General features: G+C 34.2%; 1 protein-coding gene across 10 annotated transcripts in view; it reads right to left on the reverse strand.

Moving 5' to 3' along the window:
• The window catches only part of LRRFIP2 (LRR binding FLII interacting protein 2), a 59,183-nt gene that overhangs the window by 15,950 nt on the left and 25,318 nt on the right, over positions 1–17,915 (reverse strand). For 2 of the 10 annotated variants that reach the window (XM_069859799.1, XM_069859796.1), the window contains exons 5-17: positions 17,663–17,716; positions 15,767–15,832; positions 13,704–13,745; positions 12,688–12,753; positions 11,197–11,271; positions 10,421–10,468; positions 10,292–10,336; positions 8,901–8,948; positions 8,749–8,802; positions 6,287–6,394; positions 3,874–3,918; positions 3,098–3,211; positions 2,637–2,708 (exon numbers count right to left, since the gene is read on the reverse strand). In XM_069859799.1, coding sequence (XP_069715900.1) covers positions 2,637–2,708; positions 3,098–3,211; positions 3,874–3,918; positions 6,287–6,394; positions 8,749–8,802; positions 8,901–8,948; positions 10,292–10,336; positions 10,421–10,468; positions 11,197–11,271; positions 12,688–12,753; positions 13,704–13,745; positions 15,767–15,832; positions 17,663–17,716 — 837 coding nt within the window. The remainder of the gene's footprint in view (positions 1–2,636; positions 2,709–3,097; positions 3,212–3,873; positions 3,919–6,286; positions 6,395–8,748; positions 8,803–8,900; positions 8,949–10,291; positions 10,337–10,420; positions 10,469–11,196; positions 11,272–12,687; positions 12,754–13,703; positions 13,746–15,766; positions 15,833–17,662; positions 17,717–17,915) is intronic. The other 8 variants (XM_069859800.1, XM_069859798.1, XM_069859801.1 and 5 more) reach the window with 5 other exon arrangements.

The following is a 17,915-nucleotide window of genomic DNA, read 5'->3' on the forward strand; positions in this document are numbered from 1 at the left end:
AGACTACAGAATCTGGCTGGACAACCTGTTCCAGTGTATGACTGCCTTTCTTGTGAAAAGTCTGTTTCTTAAAGTCCAGTTGGAATTTCTGCCCTTACAATGCACCTTGCCCTGTCACTGTGCATGTCTGAAAGGAGCCTGCCCAGTCTTCTCTACAGCCTCCTATTAGGCGGCTGAAAGCAGCAATGGTACTGCTACCACCCCTGCCCCCTCTGCCGAGACTTATCAAATCCAGTTGTCTCAGTCTATTATTGCATGCCATGTGCTCTAGGATTCCATCCCTAGAAAGGAGACTAGATTGGGGCTTAGAAGATTGGATTAAAAAGTCATTAACCATGAAATTATTAAAGGAAAAAAACTGCAGTTATGGAAGAGAAATAAACTGATTTTGAGATAAAAGAGCAAGGATTGCTTATGAGAAAGAAACCAAGCTATTCCTAAGAGTCTTCAACCAGTTAAAAAAACTGGAACATCACTAAGGTTCTTTGGAAATGTTCCTTCTTTTTGAGTAAAGTATTGCATATGTCACCTGTGATTCAAGAATTCCATGTAGTTTCAGTAATTTTTCAGTAAGGAGAGAAATAATATGGATTTGGAAGAATTTCTGAAACACTCGGAATGAGGCAGTGGGATGCTTAAGCACGAAGCAGTGGAAACAGGCTGGCACGAAAATAGATAATAAGGCTCTGCACAGAACCTAAAGCTGTGAAGAAATAGCACCCGTAATTCAGTAAAGCCAAAGTGCTATGCAAATTGGCCTCCCATGGTAGAACAGGATGATCAAACCCAGCAGACACCAAAAGAGTGCTACTAACTACATAAAAGAAAAACTGAGGAAAGAAAAATGGTTCCTTTCTAGCTGATGCAATGGGATACTGTTATTTTTCAAGAAACTAAATCAAACTGAGGCAAGAAAAGATTTGAAGACCTAACTAAATCTGAACTATCCACATTAGAGTTTATTCTACTGACATTCAGCAGATTTGTAGCCAGGTAAAAACCACACTCTCAGCAGCATGAGAGATGGGCAACCACAGATATATGAAGGCAATGTGATTACCAATCACTTTTACACAACCACTGAAAAAAACACTTAAAAGTAGGTATTCTAGTAACTCTGACACAAGACAGAACTGGTAAGGCAGAAGTTGAAAACCAGACAATATCTTCCTAGTTAGAAAGAATGGTTCCTGAAAAACTCTCTATGGAAGGTGAATTAACTTAGGAACATATTATCCGGAACTAACAGTAGCATAACATGCAATTCAATTTAAGACAAGCACAGATCAAGATCTTACTGTCTATTGCACACCTGTGCACATTAGTAACTATAATGACTAGAAGAAATAACAGTGCATTAGTAATGATTCAGAACAGTAGTCATGAGATGTTGGCAAACACACAAAAGTGAGAGTTAGATCCATTTGGAAAATATGAAGCAATCTCACGTTTTGTTCAAATTTAGTTCAGTCATCGCTATGTCTGTAAGCACCTTGTAATGTACTGCTCTTAGAAGTCATTTTAATATTCACATGGCAGTATGATTTAAAGTAATACATATTTCATCTGAGCATATGGCTATCAGACTCAAAGTTACTTAATCCTCTAAAGAGGAATTTATTTTTGCTACATTGAACAGCCCAGATTACATACTTCCTCTTTACTATACCATCTAATAAGCTGTTTAATCAAGAAAGTTCAAGGGGGCTGTTAAATACATCACTGTTACATGCTCTAGTATGAGCAGCATTCATTAAATTCAGTCTCTATACAGATATGAAACAACTACAGAAAGATCTCCAGATCTCTGCTTTTGCATGGAGCCATTCACAATTACATAACAGGAAAGAGGAACAGAACAAATATCCTGAGAATGATTCGTAAGCCGTGTAATTTCCTGTACTCAGTTTCCCTTCAACACAAAAGAGGGGGAAATAATCATACTTAAAGTGCAAACTGTTAATTGTGTGGAAATTTACAAAAGAAAATCATACATACTTCTTTAAACAAGTCAAAATATAAACAAATCTCATTAACCTAACACTGAAAATAGCAACCTAACATATATAATGCAAATGTAAAAGCATCTTTCATAATGGCAGAGGATTAAAATAAAATAAATCTCCTGTAGCAATGTCTGTTCAGATTTGTTTCAGCACATCTTACAAAATTATTACTTGGCTTTTGCTTCATAACATGTAGAATTTGCTGAAACTTGCAAAACTAATTCTTAATTTCTTGAGGTTTATCATAACTATATCCCATTTCTTTCTTCCCCGCTCAATAGACAGAAAGTATTTTGAATATCCATTTATTTCCTAACAAAACACTGCAGAATACAAATTGAACTTGCCATTATCTTACCAGGAATCATCTGCTAAAAATATATAAGCTTAATACTATTTTAATATAAATCAAATCATGAACATACACTACCTCTTGTACATTTAAATTATATCTTAATAACTTACATATGAAATCTGAGTTGATGTTCTCTATGCATTAAAAGTTATATACATGCTTTAAAGAAATTTAAAAACTTGTTAGTAAAGCCTTATACAGTTAGTGGAACCAGTGGTATCTCCATTACCCAGAAATACCCGTACAGAATGCATGCTTGGGAGAAGCCCTGATACCTTTAGTTCCTTAAGTCCCTGCATGTATCTCCCTTCTACATCGTGTATCTGGTCCTTAAGATCATAGATATCCTGCAGGACATAGGAATGAACCATTGCATAAGAAGTATGCATTTCTGTCAAATGCCAAAGCCTGCAATAATTCACAGAAATTATAATTGATTCACAACTACTTGATGGAAACCAAGATTTTGTTTGTATTTTGAATCCAAGCCATCTGAACAAAATTGTTTCAAATTTGACATAAAGTCTTGTTTTAGTATAAGCTAAACTGTGCCATAATTATTTATGAACACAAATACAGTATCAAGGATAAAATCAGAAACATTTTGTGATTAAAAATTACATCCTCTTAACTTTCTTACTACTACAAAATGAGAAGTTCCGTAGCATAGAAAAATTCCTACTAACCACAAATTCAATTTTAAACTAGCTGCAAATTCTCCAAAGATGTAGTTTACCCGCAATTCACTGAGGGAGGCATCAGGATCCACCAAACTGCTCGTGTCTCCACTTCCTCTCCTAGAAGAGCTGCCACTCAAAGGAGTTGCACTTATTGAATTGCGAGATGATGGCTTAAAAAGGAAAACACGCTGTTACCAGGCATCATACTGTCATTTCTCATATACTTGGCATTACTCCTTATAAATTGTTTCACGGTCACAGAATATTTTTCTCTCTTGCTTTTACCATTTCTTAATGGTAGCTTATAGACAATAGTTTCCATTGATTATTTTCCAGCACTTATGTTTCCTCTTGATGAAATATTGGTTTCTCTTTGGTGACTTATCTGTTAGCATAACGTTACAATTATGAGTCTTCTGTTCAGAATAATTTCATAATGAGGCTATTAGTGCTGAAAAACTGTAGAAGTTTAAAATATTTCTAAATATAATAATTTCTGCCACCCAGGATTCTGAATAAAGTTTCTAGTGGAATCTAGCATGTGATTTTTTTTATAGTCCTAGCCTCTAAAAGAATTCAACATTTCCTGCAAAATATTTCTCATACGGGAAATAAATTCTATAGGAAATCAATACTCGCTAAAAGTAAACTAAAGAATAAAAAATGCAAAGCATTAATTTTGTAGATAAATGTATGACTAAAAATATTTCTTTCCAAGATCCAAATACATTCTAATAAATCCACACACCTTCTAAACTTCTTGAACTATTTTAATACTCAAATTTATGGCAGAACACTGACTTTCAATAAATTTTATATTAAAAACTCTTACCCTTGAAAATATTTCTGAATGTGATTTTTCACTCTTTTCTTCCAGCTGAAAGAGAAAAGGGAAAGTGATCACAATACAGCTTTTGCAATGAGAATCCACTGAATCACCGTCTTCTGTTCAAAGATACCAAAAAACATTTAAGAACAAAATCTGAAATGATTAAAAAAAAAATAAATTCCATAATATTAATGTATATCAATACAAAGAAAAAATATTCAGTCCGGAAAACTCGTTTTTACCTCAATTGTAAAATAAATGAATGCTTGCAAAGAAAATTTCAGAACTTTTTTAAAAAAGTTTTTAAAATGTCAATACCAGTATTAAAGTACTGATCAACAGAACATGTTTCATTATTTCAACAGGGTGGTGACTACAGCACTTGGTGGCATAACAAACACAAAGCCTCATGCAAGTGCATTTCAGACAATCAGTGACACCAGTGTGAATGCCCTAGTTAGGAGAAACATATTTATTCCTTCAGTCTCTTTGGCAAAAACTGCAATTACATCAGAACAAAAATAATTCAGGTAAAAGTCCATAACTAAAGTGTACTAATTTACAGCTACTAAAAATTAATTTCAATTCATATTTTACGTATTGAAGCCTAAACAAAAAAAATACCACCACCACCTCCCTTCTTATTTGGGAAAATCTGATATTTCAAACTTAGTTTGTAGATTTCCATGTTTTCTACATTACTATGACACAAAATTGGTGGAATCAAATGAAGACATTAACATGTTAGCATTTTTCCTAAAAGAGTATTTTAGATTTGAGATACCATACTCAATGTATGGCTTGTCTGAAAACACCTGTTCTCCTCCCAGCCCAGGGACAAGAGATCTGGAAGTCTGCTACAATCACAGCAGAAACAAATGTTACTTTACGAGATCTTTCTTTTTCCTCCTATTGTTGTTTCTACAGAAACAACACTGCATTTTCATGGCAAACTCACCATCTGCAATGACATACTGAAATTGTAAACTGCAAATATTTGTCACTGCTGTGACAGTAGAATGATGTTAAGTATCCAATTGATCTGAAGTATCCATTTAAAATAAATTAAAAATATAACTTTGGAATCTAATTATGCATAATAGGATGATGATTCTATAAAAGCAACTGAGAAGGTGGCATAAATTTCAGACTCAGCCTCCACGTTTTATTTTTGCAGAGCGTAAATTTCAGAAAAGTGGATTTATTAGAGAGAGAGGAAAAAAGCACTAAGTTTTAATTGGGAGAAATGATTGCTCTACTTTAGGCTTTGAGCATACACAGGCAATATATATTTTGCGTTATTACAAGTTACATAGCACTATAAGTGTATTAAATCATCTAAATGCAGAATCACAGAGACAGTGATTGTACAGGTATTCTAGCAGTCCCCTAGTGCAGCCTCCCTTCCAAAGCAGAACTGCTGCCAACAGCCCAGGTGAGCTGTGGCTTTATCTAGCTAAGTCTCATCAGCTCCTGAGGTTGGAGGTTCTACAGCCTTGCTGTAAGTTGTCAGAGTGCAACACTACTCTTCCAGAGCTTCTTGCAGTGGCTGGTCTGAACCTCCTAAGCTGCAGTGTGAGGCTACTGCCCCTTGCTGCACTGCTTGGCAGAGGCATGAGGAGTCTGGCTCTCAAGCAGTTGCAAGCTGCTAATCACCACATAGCATCATGTTCGCCCAACAAAGTAAGCCCACTTCTCTCAGCTTCTCCTCCTACTGCATGTGCCAACTTTGATTGTTATTTCAAAGACATGCTTAAGAACAGAAATTTCTCTATTTTTTCCACTACTAAAGACAAAAGTTCTGACTGCAAGTAACAAGAGCTTCTAGAACTCACAGCAGCAATAAAGAAAAGGCAGCTAGGTCTGTTGTAAAGAATGTTCAGACTAAAGGGATGCACAAGAAAACAGTCATATTTTCCTGTAACTTGCTTTATTGACTTGAGAGTCAGCGTAAGACCATAGCCAGCACTGAGTGCTCCAGTAACATGTCTTGATAAAAATCTCATCCTGAAATGAGCTAACGAGAGCACAGGTTTAACTCTTTTGCCACTAAACCAATGAGTAGTATTCAAAAAATACACAAACCCCCTAGAAATGGTAATTTCCACAAGAAACCCCCCAACATTGTACATTTAAGAGATGCTTATGCATATCACAAAAAATGTGCAGCATTAACATTTGTCACATGCTTCTAGCAACAGGCAAGATCTCCTTTAAAATATGTAAACGAGCATGCTTTTTAAAAATTGAGATCCAAACATTTTTATACAAAAAACGGCCTCAACCCCTCAACAAACCTATTTACTACTAAATAACTGAACACTTTCACAGTATTTACTCTTTCAGGGTGTGAAAAGAACATCCGTGGTTAATAAGTTTGCTGTATTCACCACAGTACAACAAGCATTACACTCACACTATTCAAGCCTTGGACATCGTCTGCATCAGAAACAATGCTTCCCCTGCGGTTGGAACGACTGAAATAGTCAGCAGCAGTTTCACTTTGATCAGAAAAATCAGAGGACTTCAAAAGACAAGGAGAAGAGTGAAAGAGAACTGAAGATGATACACAGAATGAACAGAAGTTTATTTCAAAAGAACAGGGAATCCTAACTTAAATCTCCATTACTGCAATTTATTCTTGCTTTCCTTAGGAAATATAGAATCATATGACTTGCTCTTCTAGATTTTTGCCATTTTTGAAGTACCTGCATGAATAAAACGTGCCACGCTAACATGAATGCTTTAGTCAGCATATACATTGCTTTTGAACACTTTCTTCACGTTTACTATTCTTAGAGTACCTAAAACTAAAAGCAATGAACATTATTGATAGATTTTCCTCATTTGGAGTAACAGAAAAAAAATACAGAGATACAAAAATATTTAGTACTCATATAGTGTCAAAACAAGCCACAAAATTACCTTTTTTAAAGAGTTTGTAGTTCATACAAACAGATTATATAATCAGAAGTTGATAAAAAAGTGAAATATTTAACTGAGAAAACATCATGCATGTTACATATTGCATTTAGTGAGAAGAGGAGGTTTATTACAAGTGTCATATTGATAACATTCTACTTCAAAAGGCTGAAAGTTATTGTGAGCATTATATTTAAAGTGATTACATGCAAGAAAAATCTTTAAACTACGAGTTTGAAAATATATCATCCTTAGCCCATTTCCACCATTTAAAAATATAATTCTTAATTTCTTTCTACTTCAGGTACAAATGATGCAGCCTCAGTTTATTCCAATTAAAAGATGACAAAATGTTTTTTATGCAACTGTGACCAGTTATACATAAAACAGTTTGCTGATGAACAGTTGTCTCAGATCATGCATACTTAGGATTATAGAATTTATATGCTTTGTAACTGCTTGGTTTTGTTCTATTTCTCTGACAAAGAATTTTCCAGCTATATCTTCATTTAAAATCCTATCTCAATTTCTTATACATAATCAAAAAGTTGGCTAAACTTTTTTATTTCACTTGCATTTCACAAAGCATAAAAATGCTGAATGGAATTCTGCTTACATAAACTACATTTACAGTAAAACAAGTAACAACTCAAGGGCTATCAATATAATCTAAGACAACTCTGCTCTTCATTCAAAACCAGACCATCCTTGCTGATGAAAAGCCCACGTCTGACAAACCCTACTGTTCCTCCTCCTATATGCTTTGCACTTCTAGTACCTTTCTCAACGGGTTTGTCAGAACTGATACAGTTTAAGATGGAGATGCACCTTACAGTTTTTCACCAGCATATTCCACTGTTTCCATCTTCTCCTACTTTCTCCTTCAATTTCCAATGATTATTAGGCTGACTGGCAATGCATTACCCAGGGTGAAACCAAAATACTATCCATAGCAGAAAATGAAAGTTCTGAGTACCCTTTTCAGAATTATTCATTAAACAAATAATTTGAATTCTATTAAACATTCACTAGTGTGAGTGAATGCTACATTAGCATTATTAGCATCATATATACATACTGAGATCTGACCTATATATATTTATATATAGATTTAAAATATACACACTTAAGAAATGAATCTTAACGTTAAGAGAACTAAGGAGACAAGAAGTATTTTCACAGTTCAGACTTTGGAATTGGATGTTAGTACCTCTTACATTTTAGAGTTTCATAAAGCAACAGCAAAATTCCCTTTTTCCTACATCCTTAAAAATTGACAATCTCAGTGGCTAAAAACATGCAGTCTCTGACAAATCTGCAGAATTGTTAAGAGTATGTGAAAAATTAAAACAGGACAGAACATTTCAATTTAAGCTATACCAGAAGGCTGATCTACATTTTTGTATAGCATGACAGATGAGCAGCTGTATCAATGAAACTAAGACAGTTCTGCAGCAGAAACAGGGTAGAAATATTAAAAATCACTTTCAGCACAAGGCAGATCCAGGAACAAACTTCTCTCAGTTTTGAATACTGCTCAACATAGGAATAAGCTAGCTATCTCTTACTGCACAATACAAGGTTTGCATTAGTACTCTTCCTGAAAAGACATCCTACTGTAGTGACAGCATCTTGTGCCTGCCCATTTATCACAAAAATTAGTAATTACAACAACACACCGTACTGCAGTTTCCAATTGCTTCTGATTATATTCATAAAAAAAATTTAATAGACATTTAGGAAAGAAAATTCCTTATTGCTTCTACATTTTACTAACTTCCTGATAAAACTTTATATCTTGCTCAGAATTATACCTCTGACAAATTACATTTTTTTAACGCAGAACTGAAAAATCAAGTCTCTATGTTGGTCAGTAAAATGATCCCCAGTGTAAATACTCAATTATTGTACATTAGTATCATAGCATTCAGTAAATCATGCAACAGGAACGCTCACCACAGGACTACTCCGAATTGAACTTGCTCTTGAAGAATAGCTGTATTCAGATGGCTGAAGAAAAGTTATGAAGGAAATTTTCATGATTTTCATAGATTGTCTCCAGAAAACAAAGACAATGACAGAAACAACCAAAAGCCTATTCCACTTACAGTGCGAGAACTATATGAGCTATGTAATCCATCACCACACAAAGATGCCTGAGAAAGATGGAATGAAAAACCATTTATATTCAGTCTCAGAAATAATCATGCCACACTCTATACACTGTAATTCTTACATAGAGTTATGTACTCTATCTTATACCATCTATGCATTTTTGAGTAAATATTATACTTTTTGAAAGGATGAACAATTCTTAAAAATTTACTGCAGCATTTACTCCTACTATTAGGGAAGTCTATTTCCAAACATAAATCTAAGGGTTTCCTCTAAAAATACCCAAATAGGTTTTTTTAAAAAATTAAATTTTAACTATTTTCAGAACAACATTAAATTAAATATCTGAATTGCAGTTTTGCTTTCACTGTCTGAAGCCTTCAGAAATTTTAATCCAGCCTGGGAACAGAAGCAATACCGTATACTCAACAGTTTTACTTTGGGCTCACCCATGCAGGTTTTCTTGAAGAAGAATGTGTCACAGTTGGACTCTGATCTTAAAGGTCTTTTCCAACCTGAATGATTCTATGATTCTAAGGTGCAAGTCTGAAATTTATTTATGCAGCGGATACTAAAAGCAGCTCTGGGCAACACAAGTTGAAAAAGTTAGTCTCATGCTGCTTTCCCCCTGCTTGTGAAGGGATCTCTAGAAGAAATTAGAATTATATATAGTATATGCACAAAGGCAAAAACATAGATCACCTCTGTCTGCAATCTAAGTTCAGAACAAGACCTAACCACATAAAAATACTGCATAGGAATACTCAATGATTTTCTGAACGGGTTTAGCACTTCTTTAAATGGCTGTATGAGTTGGATTTCAACTACTGTAGCAGCAAAAGGCATAAAGTTTCAGGCACACATGTCACTTGAAAGATAACAAATTTTTGTACAGCTTTTATTTTGTAAAGATGTCAATTAGGTTTTCATCCTATTGCATTGTTATAAGATTATTAAATTTAAACATAGTATCTTTTTGGAAGTATTTAAAGTATTTACAGTATAGAAGTTTCTGAATGGGAAAACTCATTGTCGGGATATTACAAACACATAGCTTAACTTTTTTAAACACTGTTTTTAGTAGACACACGCAGTTGTTATTTTGTATGCTCAGATGACCATGTTCTAACCCCAGTGGTGATCAACACTGTTGTATTCCTGAACTTTATTCTTGCTAAAAAGATCAGTGAAACAGTTACTGCTAAATACTTTGAAAAGGCAATGTAATAATGTCAAAAACATTAAAGAGAATACCTCCACAAAACCACACACACAAGCTGCAGCTTTATTTACAAACATGAAAAAAATGCATATGTAATACTGTCAAGCCTCAAGGCCACACGATACAAATTTTAAGGCAACCATGCAAATGGTGCTTACGAACCAAACTGATACTTCTTATCAAACCACTGTTTACAGAAGGAGATACCTATGAAGAAAAGTGTAATTTTATATTTCTGAGGGCCCTTCAAATATCTAAAGATAAGCAAGATGGTATTTTCTTTGTACTAACCCTGTAACTCCTAGTTGTTGCCACTGGGTCACTGTATAGAGATGACGACTGCAGTGTGAAGAATAGAAAAAGTCAAAACCACTTTTTCTGCATACATTAAATTTTTTAATCTATTGCTTTATATTCTGCAGAAGTTCTAAAAGATAGAGATACTAAATTTTACATTTATAACAGACAGGAATTTTAAGAAAAGCGTGGATAAACAATCCATTAACTTTGAAATCATAATTGAAAGCATTAAAGCAATCTAGTATTTTTATCAGAAGAACTGTAGAAAAGAATAAGAAATTAAGTAGCTTTCAGGATACACGTCAGTTTCCTCTAGCTACTTACTTAAACTGGACCACAATAGTAGCTGCAAGCACTGCAAGATAGTAGTCACCTCATGGCAAACCACTGATTTATCATCTAAATTACTAAAGTAGCACTTTGGCACTAAACTTAAGCCTTTGTAGTTGTTTTTTTAAAACAGGACTTTGAAAAAGCAAGCGTCACAGATGCTGGTTGCTTTCCTTACATCACACAGCAACTGTGAAACAGAACCTATTTTAAATTTAAAACTTATCCAGAACAAAATAACCTGCATGTTATCCATTCATTTTATAAAAGGCAACTCTTAAAAAGCAAGAAATACAACTGTAATTACTCTTTGCTTTAATAATTTGCAGGGTTACAGAAGGGAAGAAAGAAGTTTTCTTCTTACAGCATAAGTAAGCAAACCAGAATAAATGTATTTTACATGCATTAGGAAATGAATATATAAAGAGGAGACAGACCCGAGTATGGTAGGAAGGAACTGGTTTACTATATCTAAGGCTGCTATAATTTCTTTGATCATAGTAAATTCCACTCTGTGGGGGGGAGAAAAAGAAAAGAGAAAACAAAGGTTGCATCTGTAGATCCTGTTCTGTGTCAACATTGCCCAAATGTTCCCAAACTTAGAACTTGTACAGAACATTATAAAAATTCTCCTTGAGGTTAACTCAAAATCCACATAAATTTCCTAAGCAAGTAAAGTGCAAAAAACCCCTAAACCTACTTATGCACTCTGTATATCAGCATTAACTATATTTTAATGTCCTGCCCAACTAAAGGAGTGAATAGTTCTGTTTTTCTCCCTAATAAATAAGAACCCGCTGAAATGTTTATCTAAATCCTGACAAGTGCAGTCTGAAATACAAGAAAAACATATTTGACAATACTTGCTAACAATTATTACAAAGATTTGCCTGATTTTTTTTCCCTCATTAGATACCATCCTGAATCGGAGCATTTGAGGAGAGAGAAGGACGGACATTCTTAAGAATTTAATAGGAGATGGATGTTAATGTGATCAGCATTAGTCTGTACCCTACTCCTGTTCTTTTACACAAAGTGTGCATGCTGAAAGCCTAGCCATTGCACTCCAGCTCATTTCTGCTGTTATTTGCCACTTCCTAAATAGAATGCATATATATGCATACGTGAGGAAAAATTAGATATACACGTCTAAAGAAGGAAAAACAGAGATGAAGACGTGGCAAAAAGTAGTGGTCCTATCTCAAAAGGCCATAGGAAGTAGAAAGTTTTGTATTACTCATTTACTTAAGGACTGAGAGAAAAGGAAAATACCACCTCAAAAGTGCAAACAGAAATGCTGTAATATAAACAATTATCAGTAAAACAAAAAATTATTTCAGCCATGCTCTAACTCCCCCAGTCCTTGACACAGCTCCTCTTTCATCACTGCCAAAACCCTGTGAAAAAATTACTTCAAAAATATTTAATTTCTTGGCAACGTATTCATGTGTTACACGCTGAACTTTCCAGAGCAGTTTTTGTAAGGTCACAAGAACCCACATACCTTTGTCAACAGTTCACTGGGCTAATATCAAGGTACATTTTAAATTCAATCGGCTTTACATCTACATTTAAAATATACCTAACTGATAGAGGATAAAGTCTAAATAATAGAACACATATCTCCATCCTGACTGAATAAATTTTAATGCTGAGACGTGCCACTTTTATATATTTCTAAGATTCCTACAGGCCTCCAAATGAACGTGATTTCTGTTCAGCTGGTTCCATTCAATGAATTCCACTGCCATAAGCACAGTTTCAACCACTCAACTTTAGGTCAGAATTTGATCAACACTAGAAGTTACTTTTTCCTGAAAACATTTATGCATATGTCAGCAAGCTAATAAATTTGTCCATAAGTATATTAGTAGGTAACTCTACACAGTTAGTATATTCATAATACTTATTTATAGTAGAAAACTAACCAGTAAGTCTTTACGAGAATAAGCAGCTTTCTTCTTTGAACTATGAGATTCACTATAAGCATGACCCTAAGAATAAAATTTAGAAACTTAATACCACTATATAACAGCATCTTCAGACTTAAAAAATAAATAAGTCAAACATAAGAATTTAAGATGTTTCTCCCCCAGAAGCAACACACCACAGAACATTCCAACTACATTATTAGAAAAATGGGCCAAACTTCTATTGCTGTGTAATAAAACTGACAAGTAAAACTATAATCAACCTTATCTCTGATCAACACAGACTTTGCTTAAACCAATGATCATATTTTGCATATAAGCATAAAATCAATAAATACACTGAAAAAGCTTAACATTACAGACTGTTTTAAGCACTACACTGTCTGCCTATCTGCAGCTAATTTAGATAACACTGCTGTTTAAACAAATTCAGTTTTTTAAGCTGCTTGCGTATTCCTTTCAGTGGTACTTGGCACTTTTCTTCACTTAAGGAAACACACACAAATTTTATTTGGTGTCGTACCAACGAGAATGTGACGCATTTTCATTTCACAACAGTAAGAAGAACGCTTTTAAGTACACATACACAAAACACCTGCCTTTTCTCAGGACTGAAGTAATTTTCTACTAAATAAATTTAAATTTTCTGTATGGAAAAGAATACAAATACATGCATACACACATTTCTAGAAAAAATAAGTATGTCTTCCAAATCTAATCTGTGTAAATCACCAAAAAGTTTAGAAATAAGGGATAAATACTAAAAGATGCTTACTGTAAAACAGCTGTCTGTAATATGTGACTTGATTAGATTTTCTCCAAGAGAAAGTTTATACATGCATTCTATGGGAAGTGTTAGACTCGTACTGCTATTCTAGGTCTTAAAAGCGTGATAGTACAAATATAAACTTTTTTTATATCAATAATTTAAAGTAGCAAGTTAGGGTCATTACACCTTAAAAATAAAGCACAAAAGCAATCTTCACTCAAAGACATGCAAAGTGTTAACATACAGGGACTGAGTATCTTGTAGATCTGTCCTTAGCACTGTCATACTGGAGTAATAGAAAATGAAATTAAAATCAAGAAGCTAAAAAAAAAGGGAAAACTGCTTCTCCCCCCCCAATTTTCCCAATGAATTACGAAAAATACTTTAAAAAAAGGACAACAAAATACATTCTGCTAATTATGAAAATTTATAGATACAGGCATGCCATTTATGAAAGCTAAAGGGTATTCTGAGGCCTTTTAATAAAAACTACATGGTTTCTTTTCCCCATCAGCATCCCCAGTTCTGAAAAGTACGATAATTTTAAACAGCAGCAGGTTATGTGAAATATTTCATGTGGTTTGGGAAAGAGAATTTTAAACAATTAAGCTAAGTTCCCTATGGTAGATTGTATTGAACTGGGACAGTATTTGTTAGGTTACATAATAAAAGGCTTGTGCCACACAGGCAAACGAGCCCAAGAGACCATCAGTCAGCCCCACTGCAGAGGAAGAAACCCATCACTGATGTGCGGGCTCTCCAGGGCACCTTACCGACTGAGGGAGATTGCTGCCCACAGGACACGGAAGACACTATGAGATGGCAGGGAACAACATCCTGGGATCAGGTGGCGAATCAAGGGTGGGGAAGGGTAGGGATAAAGGTGTTTGAAGAAGAAGCAAGTGTGTGAAAAAGGAGGAACAGTGAGATGAAAGGACCACCTGTGTGCAGAGACTGCTGGTCTACCAGATTTGGCAACTCCTAAAAATACTACTGAAAACATCTTTTCAATAATAGCTCAGCCAGTGTTACCATGTTTCTTGTCACTCAACAACATGAAAATTTATGGAGTTTATGCATTGGGGGTTTTTTTAACACTGTAAACAAATTTTCAAAGCAAGCTTCCTACCCCTCCCGCCCAATTTTAGAATTTCACAGGTGTAACTTAGCTATTCCAACTGTAGGTTGTGCATAATCCAAACTTACTTATTATCATCCTAAGCTTCCTTAAAAACCAAAACAGAAATTGAAGTCTGAGAACATTACATGATATACTAAGAACACGCTACACTATTAACCAGTCTGATTTTCAACATGAGAACTACTTAGAGGATTACAAGAAAAATTTCTTCTTGTCTATTAATATGTCTAAAACTTCCTTCCCCAAATTATCTGAGTTTAGATTATATATTTTTTTATAAATTAATATAAGCCATATTTAGTATGTATTATTTAATATTATTTTCATATAACTGCAATAGTTCCAACATAGCCAATATTCATTCTATATTAAAAAATAATTTGATACTATTAACGTCATTTACAGAATATGATACCTTTTTGTGTTGCTAGAAGTATTACCACACCGGACCAACTGGACACTGTACCAGTTTTAAAATAAATATTTTTTTTTAAAGTTTTAAAATAAATAAATGGTTACTTAGTTGTTTTTGGGGTGTTTTTAACAGTTTTTATCTTTAATTACTAGGTACCAATAAGCAACTTCGTCATCAAAGAGTGGAGACAAATCACTAAAAAAATCATTATCTTTACTTATATCTTTATAATTTATATATATATAATTTATATCTTTACTTAACCATTAATATCTTCACATTCTACTAACAATTATTTAAGTTATCTACACTAGGAATACCACAAAATATATAGAAATGCCCATTTCTGAAGAAGTACAATTTCTGTTTGTATTCTAGCCTTGACTGTAGGACTAACATTACAACATAATTGAGTAAAAAGGTTTCCTGCCATAACTTTCAGCAACATCCTTGTATCTATCAAGGTTCACACACAACTCTTGCCACTTTATTTCCTTTTAGCAGACATTAGAAGGAGGCTGGAGAGACTAATTCCCTTCAGATTTGAAGTTATCTCCAAGACAGAACAATTAGCACTTTCTCTGAGCCTTCAAACTTGCTATCACAAACTGTTCAATTACAGCAGTCATTGCAGCGGCCCAATTAATACTGTTTTCTGTAAGCACGCTTTCAAAAAAACACTGCTTTGGTAAGTAAACAGAAAAAGTTATAATGGGAACACATCAAAGCATGCTCATTCCAGGCTACACACCACAAGATCTCTTCTTCTGGAAGTACTTGCTGTGCTCCTGAGAGACCCTCTGTCACCCAAAGAACTCTTCAGAAGGAAATTGCAGAAATACATCAGTATATAAAATAATTCTAAAAAGTTCTAGTGATAACTGTTAATCTTCACTGAAAGGCAAGAAATAACAAAGACAGTCAAAAATTCTGGGTAAGACTCCGCCCTCAAACAACCTCAGTTATTTGCGGAGTTCAAGCCCTATTCTTTAGTCAAAGGCAGATTCCTTAATCTACATTGTAGCATATTTCGTACATTAACCAAGAAAGAGCAAATCTAAGTGAACCTGTACCAGCTCATAAGTTTCTAAGTGCTGTCACATAGCACGTTTTACTTGCTTCTCTGTAAAACATTGCAAAGTAGTCAACATTACCCAATTTAAACAACTTATATGGTCAAAAAGTTGTGACAGATTGCAGAGATGCCTAACACCAGGACTTGCAAGACATCACACAAAATTCAGTTAACCAAAGAGTACATTTAATTGGTGAAACCTCTAGTAAGTAACAATCACCTCTTTTCTTTTATTTTTGAAGTCACACAGAGAAATGGCTTAGTCCACCTTCCAAAATAAACAAATCCAACCCTTTTTAGTAATTTGTCCCTCTCCTGGTCAATGTATCCCAATGAATGGCAAGCTGATTTCTATGCAGAAATACTAAAAACAGGAAAATGTATACAAATCCTCAATAAAGCCATTCTTTAGCACCATATATGACTTAAAGGTAATACAAGAGAGCCTACACGAAACAATAACTACTTCTACTAATAGCTTTGGGACACTTTGTGTCATTCTGATAAGTCTTTGTCACTAATGAATAATACATTCCCACATTCTCAAAAAATAAAAACCTGGATCACACCAAACTCTTCCTAAAATTGTATCCTGAGGTACTTCTACTTTTTCTTCAACAAATATTAGAGAAACACAGTAATATTTGACGTGCAACAAGAGACAGAACAGTGACCAGATGACTATCGGGATCAGTTTGTAATGAATCCCCAAATTACAAGTCAGTATTACTTATCTTCATTAAGTGGAAGGGATTCAGGATGACACTAAGACAGCAGAAGTATTTACTTTCTTGAAGAAATATTCACCTGTTTGCAGAAATTTCTGAGGCAGACAGGGTAAATGAGAAATACTTCTTTTTCCCATTAGACTTATCTAAACTAGGCCAGTGTTTGATCATTAATAGCATCTTCATATCTGACCATAAGATTTGACTTGCAGTACTAATCACAAGAGAATTGACAACTTAGAGGTATCTTTATACTCTACCATTTTAAGGCAAGCCAATTAATTTCTACTAGTTGGAACTGTCTGAAGCCTAAGTGAATACAATTAGTCAGTGTTTTAAAAAAATAAATAAAACATAGTAGATTGGGATAACACCAGAATATAATACTTAAGACTTGTCATGTTATTTGAAATAATTGGGTGTTTTACCTATATGTATTTCCAAAGAGTTTCCAAGCATGTGCTCAATTATTTTTGGCATCAAAAATACATTGTAAATAAACATATGTAGAAGAGGAAAAAAGCATGAGTTATTTACAGTAAAAAGTCAAAGAACTAAAATGGGACAAATGAAATTGGTTTTAAATGCAAAGATTGAAATACATAAAAATAAACTACCTTGTTGACACTGATGGTGATAAAATACTGATGGTAATAAAAGATACAAGATGAACTTTACCTGTGACTTAAAATACTGATTCTAAAACCTCTAATGCTTGGAAGACTCAAAGTATTATCCACTCCCTAAGAAAATGAAACTAAACCCCAAACTTTCTTGGTTCTTTTTTTTTTTTTTTTTTTTAGGCCATGACAGAAAAAGAGAAGTATACATTTTGAACACAAACCAAATATGAATGCCGACCAGACCGGTGAGAATACCTGGCCCTCTCTGAATCTTCCTGAGAAAGAAGAAATGCAAAGTTACTTCATGGGAGAAGAAAACAAACAAAACAAAAAAAAAAAGGCAAAGCAAAAGCAAGCAAAGGTGAGCAACATGCATGCTGTTAGCACTTTTAATGCTATTTAACCTTTACAATAGTCCATTGTAGCAAGCAAACTCATTCAAGTCCAAAGATCTGCAATTTGACCTGATTTGGG

The sequence above is a fragment of the Phaenicophaeus curvirostris genome, chromosome 6 (genome assembly GCF_032191515.1).
Source record: "Phaenicophaeus curvirostris isolate KB17595 chromosome 6, BPBGC_Pcur_1.0, whole genome shotgun sequence".
Classification (NCBI taxonomy): Eukaryota; Metazoa; Chordata; class Aves; order Cuculiformes; family Cuculidae; genus Phaenicophaeus; species Phaenicophaeus curvirostris.